Source organism: Sus scrofa, chromosome 7, assembly GCF_000003025.6.
Source record: "Sus scrofa isolate TJ Tabasco breed Duroc chromosome 7, Sscrofa11.1, whole genome shotgun sequence".
In the NCBI taxonomy this organism is placed as follows: domain Eukaryota; kingdom Metazoa; phylum Chordata; class Mammalia; order Artiodactyla; family Suidae; genus Sus; species Sus scrofa.
The window spans coordinates 22,665,080-22,684,552 of NC_010449.5; the positions used below are offsets into that span (position 1 = coordinate 22,665,080).

General features: G+C 47.2%; 1 protein-coding gene across 2 annotated transcripts; it reads right to left on the reverse strand.

Moving 5' to 3' along the window:
* TRIM31 (tripartite motif containing 31) lies at positions 71–16,537 on the reverse strand. Of its 2 annotated transcripts, NM_001206402.1 has the most exon segments (11): positions 3,112–3,874; positions 4,965–5,144; positions 6,843–6,853; positions 6,856–6,907; positions 8,186–8,260; positions 10,495–10,610; positions 11,162–11,184; positions 13,074–13,304; positions 14,276–14,371; positions 15,538–16,016; positions 16,512–16,537. In NM_001206402.1, coding segments are annotated over 10 exon segments (1,728 nt in total). In that variant the 5' UTR covers positions 15,955–16,016; positions 16,512–16,537; the 3' UTR covers positions 3,112–3,347.

A 19,473-nucleotide genomic window follows, 5' to 3' on the forward strand; every position in this document is an offset into this window, starting at 1 on the left:
GGGAACTCCCCCAAACCTTTTTTCACAGTACAATTTTCACATCTTTAAAATGCACAATGTAGGGTCCGGGTTCAAATTTCTGTCTCATGTATTAAAAATTAGATTACAATTAATCTGTTCAAACCAGGATGCATACAAGTCCACCCCTGCATTTGGTTGATATGTCCTTTAAGTTTCTTTTAATCTATGGTTTCCCTTTCTACACCCCTCCCCCTTTTTCTTCTGGAAATTTCTTTCTTTTTCTTTTCTTTTTTTTTTTTTTTTGTCTTTTTAGGGCCGCACCTACGGCATATGGAGTCCAGTCGGAGCTACAGCTGCTGGCCTACTCCAGAGCCACAAGCAGCGCCAGATCCGAGGCTCGTCTGCGACTTACACCACAGCTCATGGCGACGCCAGATCCTTAACCCACTGAGCGAGGCCAGGGATCGAACCCACAACCTCGTGGTTCCTAGTCGGATTCGTTTCTGCTGTGCCATGACGGGAACTCCTGGAAATTACTTTGATGAAGAAAACTGGTCATTTGTCCTTTGAATTTTCCCAAACTGGGATTTGCTGACTGCATCTCTGTAGCATTCCTTCTTAAAGTGATTCTGATAGATCCAGAACCCTGATGGATTTTAGTTAGGTTCATCATTTTGGGCAAGTATACATCGAATTGTTACTTCCTGTTGTATTACATTGGCTGTCATATAATGTTCGATTGTCTCTCTTTTTATGATACTAGGACTGATCAGTGGGTTTGGGTGTTGTTCAGCCTGATTCATCTTTCTTAGATTCCCCATCAGCTTTTCACACAATGTTTCTAGCAGCTGTTGATGGTTATTGCCTGGGTCCATTATTTCGTTAGGTGTTACAAATGAATGATTCTCTTCCATCCTTTCTTAATTTCTTAGCTGGAGTTTGTAATAAAGAACTGTCCTAATATCTAAAAATATTAGATATATTTGTATAAGAATGGTAGCATAAAAACTGAGTATTTACCAGTGTTCAGAAAGTTGTATGGGTTCCTAGCATCATTCAAAAATGATCAATGAGTTTATTTTTTAATTATCATAAGGAACTGATAAATTTTTTGCATATGTGATGTTTCAATCAGTTATAGTTATTATCCTTATTCATGCTAAAAACATCCCATCTTTCCCTTCAAATTGGCTCCAGAGTCTTTTTTTTTAAGGGCCATACCTGAAGCATATGGAAGTTCCCAGGCCAGGCCTACACCACAGCCAGAGCAACACCAGATTCGAGCTATGTCTGTGACCTACACAGCAAGCACAATGTATGATCATTAACCCACCAAGTGGGGCCAGGGGTCAAACCTGTGGCCTCGTGGTTACCAGTTGGGCTCATTGCCACTGAGCCACAACAGGAACTCCAAATGCTGAGTCATTTTTAACATGACCCCAGTACCTTTCTCTCAATCTGGTGTGACAAGGGTCATCTTGTATATTTCCTTTCTTTCCTTATCTTTTCTTTTTTTTTTTTTTCCACTCCTGCAACATATGGAAGTCCTAGGGCCAGGAATCAAATCCACACCACAGCAGTGACCTGAGCCACAGCAGTGACAATACCAGATCCTTAACCTGTTACACCGCTAAGGAACTCCTGGGGTCACTATGTTTTTCTCTTCTTTTATGTCATAGACATAAGAGAAAAATCTAATATTTTAGGTTGAAAATCTTGGTTCCTGATAATATTGGTGTATTTGCTTCTTTTCTTTATCCTACTATGTATGTGTATATAAGTACTTGTACATAAAATACATAATAGATTTGGAATAACCACAAAAATATTATTATCACCAAGATGATAACTTAAATATTTAAGTTCTATTTGCAGTTCTTTTTGTCATTAAGCTATATCCAACTGAGGATATACAGCTAAATTATTGCATTTTAAAGTCTCCTAAAATAAATTTTCTCTAAGGAGTTCCCAGCTACAGAGTATTTAAGCTACCAACTACATATACCATTTCATTTTTTTGTCTTAATTTAATTTTGTTTGATAACAATATAAAAATATTTACATGATTCCAAAGCCAAATATACAAAACAAGGTACATGTAGAAAAGATTAGGAGTTCCCTTCACAGCTCAGCAGTTAAAGAACCTGGCTAGGATCCATGAGGATGTGGATTTGATCCCTGGCCTTCTCAGTGGGTTAAGGATCCAGCGTTGCCTTGAGCTGTGGCAGATGCGGCTCACATCCGCTCTGATTAGACCGCTAGCCTGGGAACTTACAGGGGTGTGCCCCCCCCTCGAAAAAAGCAAAAAAAGATAAAAAAATAAAAGACTCTCATTCCTTCCACCCGGTTTTCCTTTCTCCCCTTGGGTAACTGTTTTTGTTAGGTTTTGGTTTATCCTCCTACTTAAAAAACAAGTATAGGCAAAAAAGGTATATGTACATTTCCCTTTTCTTAGGTAAAATGTAGCATACTGTGGGCACTGCTGTCTACCTTGCTTTTTTCACTTATGTCCTAGACATCATCCTGTAATAATACATAGAGAGTCTTCATTTGCAAAGTGGGTAGAAGGCAAGAGGGCAGGCCAGGCTGAACTGCCTGGGGAGACAATATCCATGGTCCAGCATGATATATGCCAGGAGTGGGATTGCAGGGTCATTTGGTAGTTTTATAGTTTGTTTCTTTAAGGAACCTCCATACTGCTATTCATAGTAGATGCACCAGTTTACATTCCCACCAACAGTGTAAAGGGTCCCCTTTTCTCCAGCATTTATTGTTTGTAGACTTTTTGATGATGGCCACTCTGACTGGTGTGAGGTGGTACCTCATTGTAGCTTTGACTTGCATTTCTCTAATAATTAGTGATGTCAAGCATCTTTCCGTGGTTTTTGGCCATCGGCATCCCGTTTTTCAGATCCCACGATAATGCCCAGATGGGCCAAGCCCATACACACACCCAGGAGCTTCTGGGAATGAAGTGGAGGAGGAGACAGCTGCCCCAAAGTCAGTTGTCCCGTCCCCTGTATCTGCATCTCAACCAGGATGCAGCTGGATGCTTTCTCTGTGCAGTTTTCAACCATCCCCTAGTGACTTACATTTGAGTTGTTTGCAGTCTTGTCCTGTTACAAAAGTGCTACAATAAATAGTCTTGTGTGGAGTTTTGTCGTGTATTTGAAACTTTCTTTTCAACCTAGGCATGTTGGGGGGAAAGGGGGACTGAAAGACCAAAGGAAAATTTAAAGCGGGATCAGAGGCAACAGGCCTGGATTAGGGAGCATGAAGTATGCAAAGGGCTCCTGGAAGTCTAGCTTCAACCCTACATACCAGCTACAGCGCATCCCAAAGCGAGGGGGTAACGGGGAGGAGACCGAGAGGAAGGCAAAAGAACTCTAGGGACTCAGGGTGATCTGGGTGCCCGGAAAAAGAAGCCGGAAAAAGGGTAAGACCTGCCCTGGAAAGGAGGTGTGGAAGGTGTAGATGCGGCTGCTTGTGATGGAGTCGTAGAAGACGACTTCTCCGCCCTCGTGATTCACGTGGATCCCCACTTTCCTGGGACGGACTGAGAGTTCCTCCCGGGTGCCACCCTCGGTGAGCGCCTGGCAGTCGAAACCCACAATGCGCAGCACCCAGAAGCCAGTCAAGGGTTCGATCATCAGGGGGCCCCTCCGCGTTACCAGCTCCGAGGCCACGCCCACCAAGCAGCCCCCGCCTTCAGGCCCTTCAAGCTCCGCCTCCCAGGTCTGGCAGCCCGAGGAGAGGCCTGGCAAGCCCAGAACACAGCGGAATGGATGGAAGCGAGCAGGGTCAGTGGGTTCAGCACAGCGACTTTGAGGAACAGGGTCCAGCGTCACTGTCTTCAGATCCTGGGAAATGATGAGGTCCGGATGAGCCGAGGCCGCATCCAGGGTCACTGGGGCTGCGGGAAGATGAGGAGGGTGGTAGCCTCTTTCCGGGGTGCTAGCCCCAGGTCAAGTCCTCCAGACCCCTACCTCTTAGTTTCCCCTGAGGATGACTTTCTCTTCAAAGTCAAGGTCCTCTTTGTCCCCAGAGAAGTCCTAGCCCCTTCCCCCTCCTTGAAGTTAATCCTTAAATTTCATCATGTGCTGCTCTGTGGGTGCTCTCCACTGCTGGTCACAAGGCATCATTTCTACACCCAAAGCAAGACTATTTCCTCTTCCTTCCCCATCTCCTGTGGTCCTCATATCCAGAACAAGATCTGAACTTATATAAAAGATGTCAAGGCTCAGACTGTGCTGGAGTAATTTTCTAAAGTGCAGCCCCTCAAAGACAGGGATGAATGGAGGGGTGGGGTACGGAGGGAGAAAGTTAGCTCTCATCTCACCACACAGGCACAATTTTCATTGAATTTGGACATTGAGTTATCATTGAGTTATAGGTTATCAAGGCCAGAAGTCCTCCATCCACCCCCCACCCCCCCGCAATGGCTTGAATAGCCGTGGTTCCAGACTTTGCCACGGACTTAGGAACGAGAGACTCATGGTATCTCCTGATTTGCTATCTAATCTCACACCCTTGTACTGTAATATTACTTAGTTTTCCCTTGCTGGAAGGAGGGTGGGGATTGGGAGGGATGGAGGATGTAGGAATGTGGGGAAGAGGAGAAAGAGTGTCTAGGTACATGGGGATGAGTAAGGTAGATTGTGACCTAAGCAGTTCTTACTGGTCTCTTAGATTCCAATCTGACTGAACTGATGCCTAGGTAAATAATTTAAATTAAAAAAAAAAAAAAAAAAAAAGACCTGAGCAATCAACTGTAGTGACACTCTTCATCCACAAGGGGCACCAGAGCCAAAGCAATAAGCAGAAGCCACGCGCTGACGCTACCCGATTGCCCTTTTTCTGCTCAAGTACACCCGCTCCCTTCTCCAAGTGTCACCACCATCACCCGTCTCTGTTCTCAGTAGCCCGGGGCCTCTCTCCCACCTTCCACTCCCTCAGCCCCACTCCACGCAGTCAGGGACTCTTGATTGCTCTCAGCCACTCACTCAGCGCCGCCTTGAGCTCTTCAGTCCACGCAGCTCCAGGGCTTCCCGGGTCTTCAGAGCTGTCTTCGTTTGAATAGAAAACAAATGAGGCAATAGAGGCCCGGCTTCGGCTCCGGAACAGGTTGGGCAGTGAAGGTGATAGTTTGAGCTTTGGCGGTAGTGGTTTAGCGTTTCTGTCATCTTTAAGGAGAAGGAGAGGAGAAAAAAAGAGGTCGATGGGAGCAAGGCAGCAATCATTGTCCATGGCCTGAAGCCACGGACTAACAGAAATTTTTGAGCTTGTCTTACCTCAATGTTTAAGGGTACAGCTTGTTAAAATCCCTCTGCATATAAACTGCCTTTACTTATTAAGTTCATTTTAGTTATCTTTTCCCTCTCTTTAATTGCATACTCTCCAAGCTTCATGTAGCCTATGTAATATATCACGAGCATTAACCAGCGATAGATCAAACCTCTGACATACGGGTCACTTTTTTGGTCTTTTTAAGGCCACTCCCAAGGCATATATGGAGGTTCTCAGACTAGGGGTCAAATCAGAGCTACAGCTGCTGGCCTGCACCACAGCCACCCAACACCAACGTGGGATCCAAGCCGAAGTTGCAACCTATGCCACAGCTCACAGCAACACTGGATCCTTAACCCACCGGGCAAGGTCAGAGATCGAACCTGCATCCTCTTGGATGCTAGTCAGATTCGTTTCTACTGAGCCACGTTGGGAACTCCTGACATATGGGTTACTTTGGTAGTGGGGGCTTAAGTTGCTTTTTAGGAACTTGGTGTCAGCTCTTGTCCTGTTCCGGCTGGCTAAGGCAGGTTGGGACCAGCAGTGCTAAAACTGGGCTTGTGCAGGAGTCTGATGAACAACTTTTCGCATCAGAGGTTCAAAATGATACCCTCAGATTATGCTAAGCAGCTTCATTTTTGAAAGTGTATCCACAAAGAAGACTGTAACCTGGATCCACCTGCCCAAACAGAGGGGAAGGGGACTCCGCCTTTCCCATGCCTCAGGCCACCTTGTTTCATTATCTCAGAAGAAAATTGAGGCTCTTTCCTTCAAGGAGTGGGTCTCCCACCTCCTCCCTTGGCGGCTTTGTGAATAAACCTTCTCTGCTTCAAACCTCAGCATCTCAGTATTTGGCTTGCTGCGCATCAGGCAAACAAACCTGGTTTGGTAACAAAAGTACACCCGAACAAGTTAGGGGTAAACTGATTGAATGGCACAGTATTTCCTGGGGCGGGGGTGTCCCACTCTGGGAAGGGGGAGGGGAGATGGATGAAATGCCTGCTATCTCCACCCCCATATGCCCATGCTGTCCTAGCTCTTAGCATCTGAAACCTTCAAGAACATTCAACTCCACTGCCCTTCTTCCTCTCCCAACTCCCAGGCCCTCTTAACAGTCTCTCTAAGTCCCTCTTTTCTTTTTATTTCTTTTTAGGGCCGCATCTGCGGCATTTGGGGTCGAATCAGAGCTGCCTACATCACAGCCACAGCAATGCCAGATCCAAGCCTAATCTGAGACCTACACCACAGCTCACAGCAATGCTGGATCCCCTGATCGAGGCCAGGGATTGAATCCGCATCCTCATGGATACTAGTCAGTTTGTTACCCGCTGAACCACAATGGGAACTCCCTCTAAACCTCTTTTTCTGCTCTGTCCCTATACCCCTCCAACCCAGGCTGGAACTGAGAGCAGCTCTTCATCCCCACCTAACTCCAGTCAGGGAGGGTGATGCTGTGTGTTGGGAAGTCCTTGTACAGTTGCTCACCATCCTTCCTATGCGGTGTCAGTTCAGTGCATTCCTATCTGTGCGTTTGGACTCCAGCTTTCCTGACTACACCACCTGAAGCCACCAGTGCTCAGAGGCTGGGCTCCTACCTGAAGGGCTTACTCAGGCTCCAAAGTTTCCATCGGTGTAGGATTGCTTTTCTCTAACAGGTACCCTAGGAATGGGGAGAGAAAACCAACTTTGGTCTCGATAACCAGAAACTTGCAAAATCCAAAACCAAACACCTGCCGCCATCAATAAGAACACGCATCAGTGGTTCTCAGTGGAGACTGCCCCCTTCCCCCCCCCCGTCCCCACCCATGGGGAAGTGTGGGAACCATTCAGATGGTCCTAGTAATGGCAGAGGGTGGGAGTGGGGGGGGCGATTCCCTACTGGCCTAGAGTGTTTCCGGGGGCCTGGACGGGACACACTCCACAGCACACCAGGCAGAGAGCACAGTGGGGACTTAACCTCTGCAAACACCAATAGCTCCTGTCATGGAGAACTGGGGGAGGAAGAGGACCGCGCTCCCTGGCTTTGGAAGGCATTATGTGGTTTCTGGTGTTGGCAAAATGTGTTCCAAGATTGTCTTTTTCAATTAGTAGTCACATGACTTGGGTAACTTAGCGCAGCTCCCTGGACTGGCAGGGAACTTACTGTAAATTGCTGATAATGACACGCATCCTTGGAGAAGAGCTGTGGGATTTTTGAACTGTTAGCTGTGGGGTGCTTAGCACACGTGGGCCTTTAAGAAAGGGTACTTCTAGTGTTACCTCTCGTGGGGCAGAGCCATCTCTGATGACTTTGGCCTCGGCTGCTGTTACAGTGGGGCTCCATCCCCTGAGCTGTCCCAGCCTTACAACCAGAAACACAGCCTACGGCTGGGGGCAGCGAATACTACAGAGATTGAGCTGCTTTTATCTTCTCTTTGTCTTACCTTTTCCTCCCTTACTCAGAGGCATGAAGAAATAAATATAAAATTTTCTATTATTTTTGGATACTTTTTTTTTTGGCTGCACCCATGGCATATGGAAGTTCCCAGGCTGGGGTCATGTCGGAGCTTTAGCTGCTGCCCACAGCCACAGCCACAGCCATAGCAACTTAGGATCTGAGGCGAATCTGTGACCTACACTACAGCTCATGGCAACCCCGGATCCTTAACCCACTGAGCAAGGCCAGGGATCAAACCCACATCCTCTTGGATACTAGTCGGGCTCATTACTGCTGAGCCACGACAGGAATTCCATTTGAATTACTTCTAAATGTGGGGATTGGTCATTGTTTTGTGAGTTACCTGAGTTCAAAATAATAAAACCTATCCATGTGCCTGTTCTTCTCAATTGATGAGAAATGGGCATCACCTATATTGGGCATTCATGTAATTGGAGTGACAGAATTCTTCCCCTTGGCTTTTCTCACTTTCCCCAAATGGCAGGAGCGACCATCACTTACAGCTCTTTATATAGTGCTTATCCAGGCCTTTGAGAAATCTGCTTTTATCTTTCTTGCCATCAGCCTGGCATTTGTCTGTGGAGAGAGAACAGAATGAGATGGAGAGAGCTCAGACAGGCTGAGCAAAGAACCCACAACCACCCAGCAGGGCACTGATTTCAAATGCTTCTGCAGAGTGGGGAGTTGGACTTGTCTCTCATCTTCTCAGTGGACCAAGAAGGTATGAAACTCTGAGAGATGCCCTTTCTGCTTCCCAAAGTGGCTCTCCAGCCCAGCACTGTCCCGTAGCGATACACTCCGAGCCACAAATAGCACTGAACATTTTCTAGCAGTCACGTTAACAAAGAGTAAAAAGAAGCTGATAAAAGCTCATTTTACTTGTATTTTCAGAATTAATGTTAATTATATTTTCCACTGCACCTGAGGCATATATGAAAGTTCCCGGGGCCTGGGATCTTTGGCCCTGGATCCTTAACCCAGTGCTCCCCACACACACACCGGGGCAGGGGGTAGGAATTGGGGGATCATGTGTGTGTGTGTGTGCGTGCCCGTGCGTGTGCACATGTAAGACAAAACAGACCACGCTCATCTCCACCACAAAGTGCGTCTTCGTAGCCCTCGCCTCCCTGCCCATATCCAGCCTGTGCTGAAGTGGAAAGGTAGCGGATCCCTGGAAATTCTGAACTGGACCTAAACTACTTTATTTTATTTGCTTTTTAGGACTGCACCTGAAGCATATGGAGGTTCCCAGGCCAGGGGTCAAATCAGAGCTACAGCTGCCAGCCTACACCACAGCCACAGCAACTTGGGATCCGAGCTGCGTCTGTGACCTACACCACAGCTCACAGCAATGCTGGATCCTTAAGCCACTGAGTGGGGCCAGGGATCAAACCCGCAACCTCATGGCTCCTAGTCGATTCGTTTCTGCTGCACCATGACGGGAACTTCAGAACTAAACTCTCTTAAACCTGAAGTGACTGTGACATTGTTGTGCGAGATACGATCACATCCTGTGGAATGGAAGAGCCAGACAAAGCAGAGCAGTTACTGGGGAAAAAAGCTCAAAACAACAAAATTACAAGCAAAACCACTGTTCTTTGTCTGTGTTTGGTGAGCGAAGATTCCTGGCTGAATGGATGGGTTCTTGGGGCCTTGTCCTCGTCCTCTTCTTCCAAAGGCACATGGGGGGGTGTGTGTGAATGGCTGGGGGGCTCTTGTGACATTTCCAGCAAGAAAACTCCATCCAGCTCTTTACCCCTGGCTTAGACAAGCACAGCCTTTGCAATGAAGGGGACTCACAAAAACATCTAAGCGCCTTCCTGGTCACAAACCCAGACAAGTTTCTGAAAACATCTAACCGAGTATCTAATGCCCAACTCATCCACCTCTGCCTGATGTCTGTCTCCCTGCAAGCCTGGAAGAGCAGTTTCCCCAGAATGTCATTGCCTTTTTGTTTGTTGGTTGGTTTGTTCAGGGCTGCACTCACAGCATATGGAGGTTCCCAGGCTAGGAGTCAAATTGGAGCTGTAGCTGCTGGCCTACACCACAGCCATAGCAACACAGGATCCAACCCTCATCTGCAACCTACACCATAGCTCATGGCAACGCTGGATCATTAACCCACTGAGCAAGGCCAGGGACCAAATGTGTGTCCTCACGGACGCCAGTCATGATTCGTTAACCACTGAGCCACAGTGGAAACTCCTGAATGTCATTAACTTTGAATCCATTTTCTCTTCTTCTGTAGTCAGGAATAGTCAGAGCTCCAATGTGACCCAGAGCAGTGAAAGCGACTTGCTGGAGGTCCCACAGTCTCTGCCTGAAGGCCCTGGGACAACTGAGCACCAACTTTCTGACAGTCATTGTGCTGGGCAAGGGGACCTCTTGGGGCTTTCACAGGAGTCAGGGAGGCAGACAATCAATACATGATGAAGACAGAGTGTAAGAAATGCAGGGAAGGGAGTTCCCTTTGTGGCTCAGTGGTAATAAACCCAACTAGCATTCATGAGGATGCGGGTTCGATCCCTGGCCTCACTCACTGGGTTAAGGATCCAGCGTTGCCATGAGCTGTGGTGTAGGTCGCAGACGCAGTTTGGATCTGGCATTGCTGTGGCTGTGGTGTAGGCCAGGGGCTACAGCTCCAATTCAACCCCTAGCCTGGGGACCTCCATATGCCGCGGGTCAGCAGAGAGCCTGGCATTGGAAAGGTCCTGTGATCACCACCGTCATGGCTGAGTTCCCGCCCCATTTCCTTGGGGGGATGGAGGAAGAATCCTCTAGAACTGAGAAGGTGACAGCCTCTTCCTTACCTTGGAATTTCTTTAGGCTCTCTATAAGGGATTCATGCCGTAATTTGGTTTCGTTGAGTTTTTTCTCCAGGTCCGCTGAAACAGGAGGTGGGCTGAGAAATCTAAATCCTGCACTCCTAAGAAGATATGGTTAAACTAGATGTGGGGATCAGGGGATGGGGTGCAGGGGAGGGGGTGCTGTGACACGGAGATGAGGATGCAGTGATGGAGTCTTGGGGGTGGGGCAGGAAATCAAAGGACAGTGAGCTGGAAGTCAGGAGGCCAGGGCCAGGGACACGGGGCCAGGGTGAGGTAGGGCACAGGGGGACATGGAACTGCAGATGGGACATGAAGCCAGAGAGAAGCAGAGAAGAAGGGGGCAGGGAGATGGGCAGGGAACCCAGGGGCCATCAATTGGAGCAGGGGGTCACGCAGGAGGTGCGAGGAAATAGGAGAATCTGCGATGAAGAAATAGGATCCTGAAGAAAACAGCTCTTCTCTTTAGGAACCAGCCAACAAGCTCACGCTCTCGGCTTAGGCTTTTTCCCTCTGCAGCCCAAGTTCCTGACTGCAGGTAGAGTAGGCAGGAATTTGGGAGGGAGGAATGATGGGTGTGTTTGAATATATGTGGAGCATTGTAAGATGAAGGAGTCAGTAGGCAAAATGCATTTGGGGTGGCCCGTCATACCTGCTCAAGACAGGTTTGATGTCCTAGAAGAGAAAGAGAAACAGACAGACAGCTTCAGCACAGGGCTGATTCACGGGAGCCCAGGAGGAGGTGTAGACCCTGCTGGGGGTGGGGGTGGGGGTGGGGTAGAGCAGGTGGAATGAGAACATCCCTCCCTTCTCACCCTCCATAAAGGTTCTTCCAAGGAGCATCTGATAAGGGGGATAATAGACCTCGAGGGGAATTCACTGAGTTACTGGAACATACATTTTGTCTCTGAGACAGGAGAGGGGGGACAAGGGCTGGAATGGCTTTGCATTGTCTTTTTTGAAAGAAAGAAAAAAAAAGGATGTCTGAACTGGTGGGAATGGGAGATGGATTCAGGAGGGACCTCAGCTTATTTTGTGCATCTGCTAAACCCACACCGTCCAATATGGTAGCCACCAGCCACACGTGGCTACTGAACACTTGAAATGTGGCTGGTATGATGAGGAACCAAATTTTTAATTTTATTGAAGTTTCACTAATCCCATATTTAAATTAAAAAACAGACATCGTGTAAAATATTTGTTTTCATTAAACACACCTATATTTGGTCAGATTACATTTTATTTCAACCATTAAAAATTTGCTGTCTGGAGTTCCTGTCGTGGTGCAGTGGTTAGCGAATCCGACTGGGAACCATGAGGTTGCGAGTTCTGTCCCTGCCCTTGCTCAGTGGGTTAAGGATCCGGCGTTGCCGTGAGCTGTGGTGTAGGTTGCAGACGCAGCTCGGATCCCTCGTTGCTGTGGCTCTGGCGTAGGCCGGTGGCTACAGCTCCGATTGGACCCCTAGCCTGGGAACCTCCATATGCCGCGGGAGTGGCCCAAGAAATAGCAAAAACAACAACAAAAACAAAAAGACAAAATACAAAAAAAAAAAAAAAAAAAGTGAAAAAAAAAATTGCTGTCTGAGTTAAGATCTGCCAAACATATACCAGATTTCAAAGACTCAGTTTTTGTTTTTATTTATTTATTTTTCTTTTTATGGTCACACCAGCCACATATGGAAGTTCCCAGGGTAGGGTCCAGTCAGAGCTGCAGCTGCCAGCCACAGCCACGGCAACACAGGATACAAGAACCACATCTGTGATGTCACAGCTTGCGGCAACAATGGATTCTTAACCCACTGGGTGAGGCCAGGGATCCAACCCGCATCCTCATGGATACTAGTCAGGGACTTAGCCCACTGAGCCACAGTGACTCAATTTTTTTAAAGGGGGGAGGTTTATAAAATATTTCCTGAATACTTTAAGAATACTGGTTAACAGATTGAAATGAGAATATTTTGGATATATTGGGTTAAATAAAATATGGTGTTCAAATTATTTTTCTTTTTATCTTTTTAATGTGGCTACTAGAAAAAGTTTAAATTGCATATGTGTAATATAATTCTGAATTATACACATGTTCCTGTTATATTTCTTTTTTCTTTTTTGGTCTTTTTACAATTTCTTGGGCTGCTTCTTCGGTATATGGAGGTTCCCAGGCTAGGGGTCCAATCGGAGCTGTAGCCGCCAGCCTACGCCAGAGCCACAGCAACGCAAGATCAGAGCTGCGTCTGCGACCTACACCACAGCTCACGGCAACGCTGGATCCTTAGCCCACTGAGCAAGGCCAGGGATGGAACCCGAAACCTCATGGTTCCTAGTTGGATCCGTTAACCACTGAGCCACGACGGGAACTCCATCCTGTTATATTTCTAAATGACATACATGGTGTGCATTATGCACTAAATCACACCGTGGCTCACACCGTCCTTGTCCTGGGCAGCACGGGGCCTGGGGCAGGAGAGTGGTGGCCGTCTCTGGTATTGTGCCAGGTGGTCAGTGCGCTGAGCTGTGACTAGGAGGGACGCTAGCTCCTTACAACTTGGCCCCCCAGGAACTCTTACCTGGAGCATCTCTCTGGGCGGCAGAAGCTGCCTGGCCTTCAGGGAATCCTTAAGCTTCCTGAGAGACTGCAGCTGCGCCTCGGCGGAAGCGAGGTAGGAGTTCCTGTCCTTGGTCAGCTCCTGATCCAGCCAGTTGATCCGAGACAGGAGGAAGTTCTTCTCCTCCTTCAACGCCTGAAGCAGCTGTTCGAATACCGTGCTGATCTTTTGCTTCTCCTGTTCGACCTGGGCCTGGGGGCAAGGAAAACGGACACTCAGAAGATGCGAGGGTGGCCTCAAAGCTCCTTCTACCCCTTTTTACTCAGTTTCCATTGTATTAAGTTTATCCTGAGCAGCATGACAGACCTGGAGAAAAGGAAAGGGGAAGAAAACAACATTTTTTTTTTTTTTGTCTTTTTGCCTTTTCTAGGGCCACTCCCTCGGCATATGGAGGTTCCCAGGCTAGGGGTCCAATCAGAACTGTAGCCACCGTCCTACGCCAGAGCCACAGCAACACCAGATCCGAGCAGCGTCTGGGACCCACACCACAGCTCACGGCAATGCCGGATCCTTAACCCAGTGATCGAGGCCAGGGACTGAACCCACAACCTCATGGTTCCTAGTTGGATTCGTTAACCACTGAGCCATGACAGGAACTCCCCGAGAACAGCATTTTTTAAAGCACTTACTATGTGCTTCATTTTTGTTTGGGGTTACTTGTTTATGTTTCTTGTCTGATAGCACCTACATATCTAACACTTAATACTTCGGTATCTAGTACTCACATTTCCAGAAGGCTTTTCAGTTTATAATTGGCTTTCACACAGATTTTTTTTCCCTCTGCACGTGCGTGAGCACACACACACACACACACACACACACACACACAACACAGGTAAAGATAATTAGGTGGGTTTACAATGTCTTCATTTTCTTTTTTTTCTTTTTAAAAGTTTTTTGTCTTTTTTGTCTTTTGGGGGCTGCACCCACAGCATATGGAGGTTCCTAGGCTAGGGGTCAAATAGGAGCTGGAGCTGCCAGTCTACACCACAGCCACAGCAATGCAGGATCTGAGCCGCATCTGTGACCCACACCACAGCTCATGGCAATGCCAGATTTCTAACCCACTGAGCGAGGCCAGGGATTGAATCCATATCCTCATGGATTCTAGTCATTTTCATTTCCACTGAGCCATGACAGAAACTCCTGAGTTTTTTTCTTACCATCAAGGTAGTGATCCTCTGGTCACCTTGTAACTTCATTTGAACGATCGCCCTCTCCTTTTGCAGCAGGGCCTCCACCTGTGATTGAATCTGCCCCTGTGGGGAGAGAGTTATCTTGGCAATTCCTGGAGTTTTCTTGGCCTCATGACACCCTCTGATCTCCCTGGAGGGTGGGTGCATCCTTGTGTAATGATTTTTTTTTTTTTTTGCTTTTTAAGGCTGCATCTGCAGCATATGGAGGTTCCCAGGCTAGGGGTCGAATTGGAGCTGTAGCTGCCGGCCTACGTCACAGCCACAGTAACACGGGATCTGAACCACATCTGAACCTACACCACAGCTCACGCCAATGCCAGATCCTTAACCCACTGAGCAAGGCCAGATTGAACCTGCGTCCTCATGGATGCTAGTCAGATTCATTAACCACTGAGCCACAATGGGAACTCTATCCTTGTATAAAGATTAATAGAGCCACCTTTGCTGTTCAAACTGGGGGCTGGGGTGCAGTGTCGGAGCCTAAGTGATGCACTAGAAAGGAATGTGCTAGTAAATTATAACTAATATATTAATGACTAATATTTGGATGTGCTTTGGGATTACTGAAGCATTTCCACAAACCTCTCATTTGCCATACCAACAATTCCTTTTTTTTTTTTGGTCTTTTTGCCTTTTCTAGGGCGGCACCCGCGGCATATGGAGGTTCCCAGGCTGGGAGTCTAATTGGAGCTGTAGCTGCCAAGCCTACACCACAGCCACCCAACGCAGGATCCGAGCCGAGTCTGCAACCTACACCACAGCTCACGGCAACGCCAGAACCTTAACCCACTGAGCAAGGGCAGGGATCGAACCCGCAACCTCATGGTTCCTAGTCAGATTCGTTAACCACTGACCCATGGTGGGAACTCCCATACCAACAATTCTTTAAAAATACATTTTGTTTGTCCCATTTGAAAGGCGAAGCACAGAGAGGTAAAGGAATTCCTTGAAGGTCACAGAGTCAATTCAGGAGTCTGAATCTGGACCCACACCTTCTGTCTCAAAATCCCTGCATTCTTTCCATTCTCCATTACCCCTTGGCTTCAACAGGCATCAGCTCTTCACACACAGACATTTGAACCTACCGGACCTGACCGTGAAGTGTCTGCTCAAGTGCCAAGATGGCAGCAATGCGGTACAAACCAGAGGCAGGAGGTGACGGTTTCCAGGCCCTCACTGAACTCCTGGTCTGTGGTGGGGGAACAGGGAAGGGACCCCCAAATGCCTACCTGAAAACTCTGGGCAGCTTCTTCTAGCAAAATTGTGTTGTGGAATTTGTGGTCCTTGGATCCACAACACGCCACACAGAGGACCTTCCCATCGGACTCACAGAAGTAATGAAACCTCTCCCCGTGCTTCGGACACTTCAGCTCTTTCACTTCTGGCTGTTCCTCGGAGGGATCCATAGCTTGGATTTTCTCCACCAGATTCACCAACAGCCAGTTGGGCCTTATCGTGTCCCTCTTCACAATTTTGTTGCAGAGGGGACATTTAATAACGCTGTCCAATCCTTCCCTGCTCCGCATGATGCATTGGAGGCAGAAACTGTGCCCACAGTCGATGGTAGCAGGGTCCTGCAGGATATCCATGCAGATGGGGCAGATCACCTCCTCCTGAAGCTTGTTGGTAAACTGCTGACCAGCCATGATGGAGACGACGGCAGCGTCAAGTCTGCAGAGAGTCTAGGATCCTGCTGTGGACACTGGTTCTACAAAAGGAGGAAACAGAGGAGATGAAGGTCAAAGGGTCCATCAGAGAAGCAGGAAGGAGGAAAAGAAGTGCTAGAGAAAAAAAAGGAATAATAGAAAAGATTAAAAAAAAAAAAAAAGAATAATAGAAAAGATTAAAACCAGGAGTTCCCATCGTGGCTCAGCGGTTAGCGAACACAACTCATATCCATGATCGGGTTCTATCCCTGGCCTCACTCAGTGGGTTAAGGATCCAGCATTGCCATGAGTTGTGGCGTAGCTCACAGACATGGCTCGGAGCCTGCGTTGCTGTGGCTGTGGTGTAGGCTGGCAGCTGTAGCTCCGATTCGACCTCCGATTCGACCCCTAGCCTGGGAATTTATTTATGCCACGGGTGTGGCCCTAAAAAGCAAAAAATAAATAAATAAATAAACAGAAAAAAAAAAAGGCAAAAAGAAAAGAGTAAAACCAATGTAGGGACTATCATAAAGAAGAAAACCGATGGGCAATGCTACCTCACTACCTCTCGCGAACAAATGGATATTGTAAATGGATTTATCCTGCTTATAAAATGGGGCAAGTTGTCCTGAACCTTGGACTAATTAAAGATATGTTTATGAGGCCATTAACAGAGATCAGAAGGACCAGGGCACCAAAGTCCACTGGCAGTTGTTCAGGGAGGGAGTAGAGGGGCTGGAAGTCACCTCCCGAAAGGTCACAGCAGGTCACCAGTGATGCGTTGAACATCTCTTGTATGCAGAGCCCGAACCATGGAAAAACATGGAAAGGAAGGAAGAGGGTAATTCCCTGCCTCTTGTAGTTTGGCTCTACCCTTTTAAGAGTTTTGTGCAAATGTGGAAGATGTAATCACCCACTCAGGGGCTTTCCCATTATTTATAAGGAAAAGCAACCATTCCCCTCATGGGGCGGGGCTGGGGGGGGGATTCCTAGCACAGTGGGAGGAGCAAGGAACTTCCTCTCTGAAAGGGCTGTTCTCCATCCTGGCTGATCTTTTACTTCCCCATAGCACCTGTAGCAAATCTGTCCTCTTTGGGTTTTTTCTCAAATGTTTTCCATCTCTAGCGTCTCCATGAGCATTCTTTGTTTTGTCTGTATTTCTTCCTGCTTCTTGGTGCTTCTCTGATCTCTGAAACACCTTCCCCTGGGGCTTCGGTCCTGACCAGGAAAATATCGACCAGTGTCCCCCAACCTCCATTTGCATCATTGTAACCTTGCCTCCTTGTGTAAGAGAAGGATCCTTTCTCGCTTCCCATTCCCTCTCCATCCCAGCCTCCGCCCTTACCTCCTCTCTCTCTGCCATCTGTCCCCACCAAGGAGTGACCCCTTCATGTTTACCAGATCCTAATCTTAGGTCAGACAGGGCTTGGGAGTGATGTTCTGATTATAGTCGGAGTGATCATATATTCTGGTTTGCCTGGGATGGTGCTGGTGTGATGAGTAGCACTTCCTTCCATTCTCAAAAGTGTCCTGCTTGGATGACAGATTATACAATTACCCTAATTATAGCAACCGTTGCAAGCCACAGGCTTTCAGAAATATTATACCTCTGTTTCAGAAATGTTATGAAAAGATCTTTCTCGTTGTTTGCTTTGAGGTTGAATTAAAGCATCTTAATGTTTGCGTAATATTTTATAGCTTATACGCATCTTAAACTGCTGACCCCTGGAGGCAGAATTTAACTATTAAACCAGGTTTTATTTGACCTGGTGATTTTCAACATAAGGGTAATTTGGATGACTTTAGAGAGGGTGGGTGTTTTATTTCCCCTACCACTTCTTCCTCCCTCTTGTCTGCCTGGCCCCTGAAGACATCTGACCTTCCTTCCCCCACCCGCCCCCATCCCCCAGCTTTACTGATACATAATTGACATAGAACATTGTGAAGGATTAAGTGCACAGTGCGATGCTTTGGTACGTGTATATATTGTGAAATGTTTGCCATGATAAGATTAGTTCACACATCCTTCTCTTCACATAGTTACCTTTTTGTTGTTATTAATGTGAGAACATTAAAGATCTATTCTTGAGGCAACTTTCGAGTATACAATACAGTATGGTTAACTGCAGTCACGAAGTTCCCGTCGTGGCTCAGTAGTTAACGAATCCGACTAGGAACCATGATGTTTCAGGTTCGATCCCTGGCCTTGCTCAGTGGGTTAAGGATCCAGCATTGCCGTGAGCTGTGGTGTAGGTTGCAGACACGGCTCAGATCCTGCATTGCTGTGGCTCTGGCGTAGGCCGGTGGCTACAGCTCCTATTCGACCCCTAGCTGGGAACCTCCATATGCTGTGGAAAATGGCAAAAAGACAAAAAACGAAAAAACAAAAAAAACAACTATAGTCACAACACTGTACAGTAGGGAACTTAGTCATCCTATAACTAAAACTTTGTACCCTTTGACCCACACTTTCCAATTTCCCCTACCCCTCAGTTCCTGGCAACCACCACCCTACTCTCTATCTCTATGAGTGTGGTGGAGTTTCCACATACAATCGAGATCAAAGACTATTTGTCTGATGTTTCACGTAGCCGAATGCCCTCAAGGTCCATCCATATTGCCAAGAATCAAGATTTCCATCTTTTTATGGCTGAATATAAATATATTAGATATATACATACGTACATTTGCTTTATCCATTTTCCTGTTGATGGACACTTAAGTGGTTTCCAGGTGTTGGCTCTTGTCAATAATGCTGTCATGACCAAGGGAATGCAGGTATCTCTTTGAATTCCTGATTTCCTTTTTCCTTCAGATATAGACCCAGAAGTGGGATTGCTGGACCATACGGTCGTTCCATGTTTCATTTTTTGGAGAATCTTCCAAACTCTTTTCCACAGTTGCTGTACCTATTTACATTCACCAACAGAGCACCAAGGTTCCCTTTGCCCCACATCCTTGCCGGCACTTGTCTTTTCAGTGATGGTCATTCTAACAGGTGTGGAGTGATGTCTCATTGTGATTTCAATTTGCATTTCCCTGCTGATGAATGGTATCGAGCACCTTTGTAATGTACATTTTGGCCGTTTGTATGTCTTTGGAAAAATGTCTATTCAGTCTATTCAACAGACTTTTTTTTTGGCCACACTCTCAGCATTCGACCCAAGCCACAGCAGTGACAATACCAGATCCTTAACCCCCTGAGCCTCCAGGGAACTCTCTCAATAGACTTTTTTTTTTTGGTCTTTTTTAGGGCCATGCCTGTGGCATATGGACGTTCTCAGGCTGGGGTCAAATTGGAGCTACAGTTGCCAGCCTATGCCACAACCACAGCAATGCCAGATCTGAACTGCATCTGTGATCTAGACCATAGGTCACAGCAACACTGGATCCTTAACCCATTGAGTGAGGCCAGAGATCAAACCCGTAACCTCGTGGTCCCGAGTCAGGATTCATTTCTGCTGCGCCACGATGGGAACTCCCTGTTTTCTCATTTTGTTGCTTGTTTTTTTTTGCTAT

Excerpts from the sequence above, each read along its gene's own strand:
- TRIM31 (XM_021098028.1), bottom strand. The coding sequence starts at position 15,954 with ATGGCTGGTCAGCAGTTTACCAACAAGCTTCAGGAGGAGGTGATCTGC. Across the intron at positions 10,611-11,161 it reads ATCAAACCTGTCTTGAGCAG|GAGTGCAGGATTTAGATTTC; the intron begins GTATGACGGGCC and ends ATATCTTCTTAG. Across the intron at positions 5,765-6,855 it reads ATGGAAACTTTGGAGCCTGA|CCGGAACAGGACAAGAGCTG; the intron begins GTAAGCCCTTCA and ends TGCCTTAGCCAG.